The sequence below is a fragment of the Aphanomyces astaci genome (genome assembly GCF_000520075.1).
Source record: "Aphanomyces astaci strain APO3 unplaced genomic scaffold supercont1.413, whole genome shotgun sequence".
Taxonomy (NCBI): domain Eukaryota; phylum Oomycota; class Saprolegniomycetes; order Saprolegniales; family Verrucalvaceae; genus Aphanomyces; species Aphanomyces astaci.
The window spans coordinates 2,738-4,017 of record NW_009798676.1 but is presented as its reverse complement, the minus strand read 5'-3'; the positions used below and the strand labels follow the sequence as shown (position 1 = coordinate 4,017).

The 1,280-nt window shown below is 52.5% G+C and overlaps 1 protein-coding gene across 1 annotated transcript; it reads right to left on the bottom strand.

Moving 5' to 3' along the window:
* Window positions 1–9: 9 nt before the first annotated feature.
* Window positions 10–649, bottom strand: H257_19220 (hypothetical protein; the record flags this gene model as incomplete). Its single annotated transcript, XM_009848367.1, has 1 exon — window positions 10–649. A coding segment is annotated over one exon (639 nt), but the record flags the coding sequence as incomplete, so codon positions are not given.
* Between the last annotated feature and the right edge of the window lie 631 nt (window positions 650–1,280).

The window sequence follows — 1,280 nt, the reverse complement described above, 5'->3', positions numbered from 1 at the left end:
TTGGGGTACACGCCGCGCAGCTCGGTGCCGTCGCGGTACAGTTGAAAGGCAGTGTTGCGAGGTTTGCCACCCACGCCGATGCCCGAGTCCACCGACGGCACATGCACCGCCCATACGTTAAAGAGAGAGGGAGGTACTGGGTGAACGTGTCCCCGGTGAACATGTCGTCGGTCAGGCGTTGGATGTCCTTGAAGAACAACGCCTCATCCGACGCCTGGTACCCGTCGCCCATAAATACAATGTCAATGCGGTTCTTGGGGGGGCCCGAGTCGACGATCTTCTTGATCACGGTGGTCACGGCAGAGGTCGAGGTGGCTTCGGCGTTGTGGCGCAGTGCGCCGGACGGACACCGCTTGGCCAGCTGGCCCAGCACGGCGTCGACGCTTCCCCCGATGATTTCCACGAACTCTTGGGCGCCTTCCTCCGAGTTCCGGAGCAGGTCCAAGTCGTTGAGGTGGCTTTTGCGCTTCGTTGTGAGCTCAATGAACGAGTCCGGGTGCTCCACGCTGCGGTGGAGCTGGGCCACGTGGACGGAATCGATGAGTTCGCATTCGAACGTGTTGGTGTCCACGAGGATTTTGGCCGAGTACGTGTCCAAGGCGGCAACGACGGTCGCGCCAACCAGCACGAGGGAGCGGACGATCTTCATGTGTCTCGAAGCTCGAGGGTTTGAAAATGACAAGGGTGCCGGCAGTGGTAGGTCAAGAATCCGAGGGGATCATGTATCTGGGCGGCATGAACATGCTGGGCCAAACGAAAGTTCCCACCACCTGAGATATGGCGGCACGTACAGAAAAATACAATGGATTGTATTGTGCCTTCGATACAAATTTCCAGACGACCACCCGTGTCTGGGAATTTTATAGCGAATACTACACGACACCCCTGTTGTATAATAGTACAATACAGTAATAACTCATGGTTCTGGAGTACATACAAACTCGTATAACTTGTTATTATGTATGAACGGTGAGGGATTGTTTCTGAAATCCAGATGTTGCTGCCTGGTGTTTTATTGGAATAATTCCCTCATTAAATCAGTAGCACTGTTGTTTTGACCTGAAATACTGTTTCAATGAGGGAATTACAGTACTATATACACTACACCTTTTCGCCAGTAGCCCTGTAACCGGGGTAACTGCATCGCTAGTGGTTAGCTATCGCTAACCACTGAGATGCACATAACCCCTAGTAAGAGGTGAGTCTGGTCTGAGCATACAAAGTTCCATGTAAACCTCATTGAAACAGTATTTCGGGTGAAAACAAGAGTGGAACTGTTA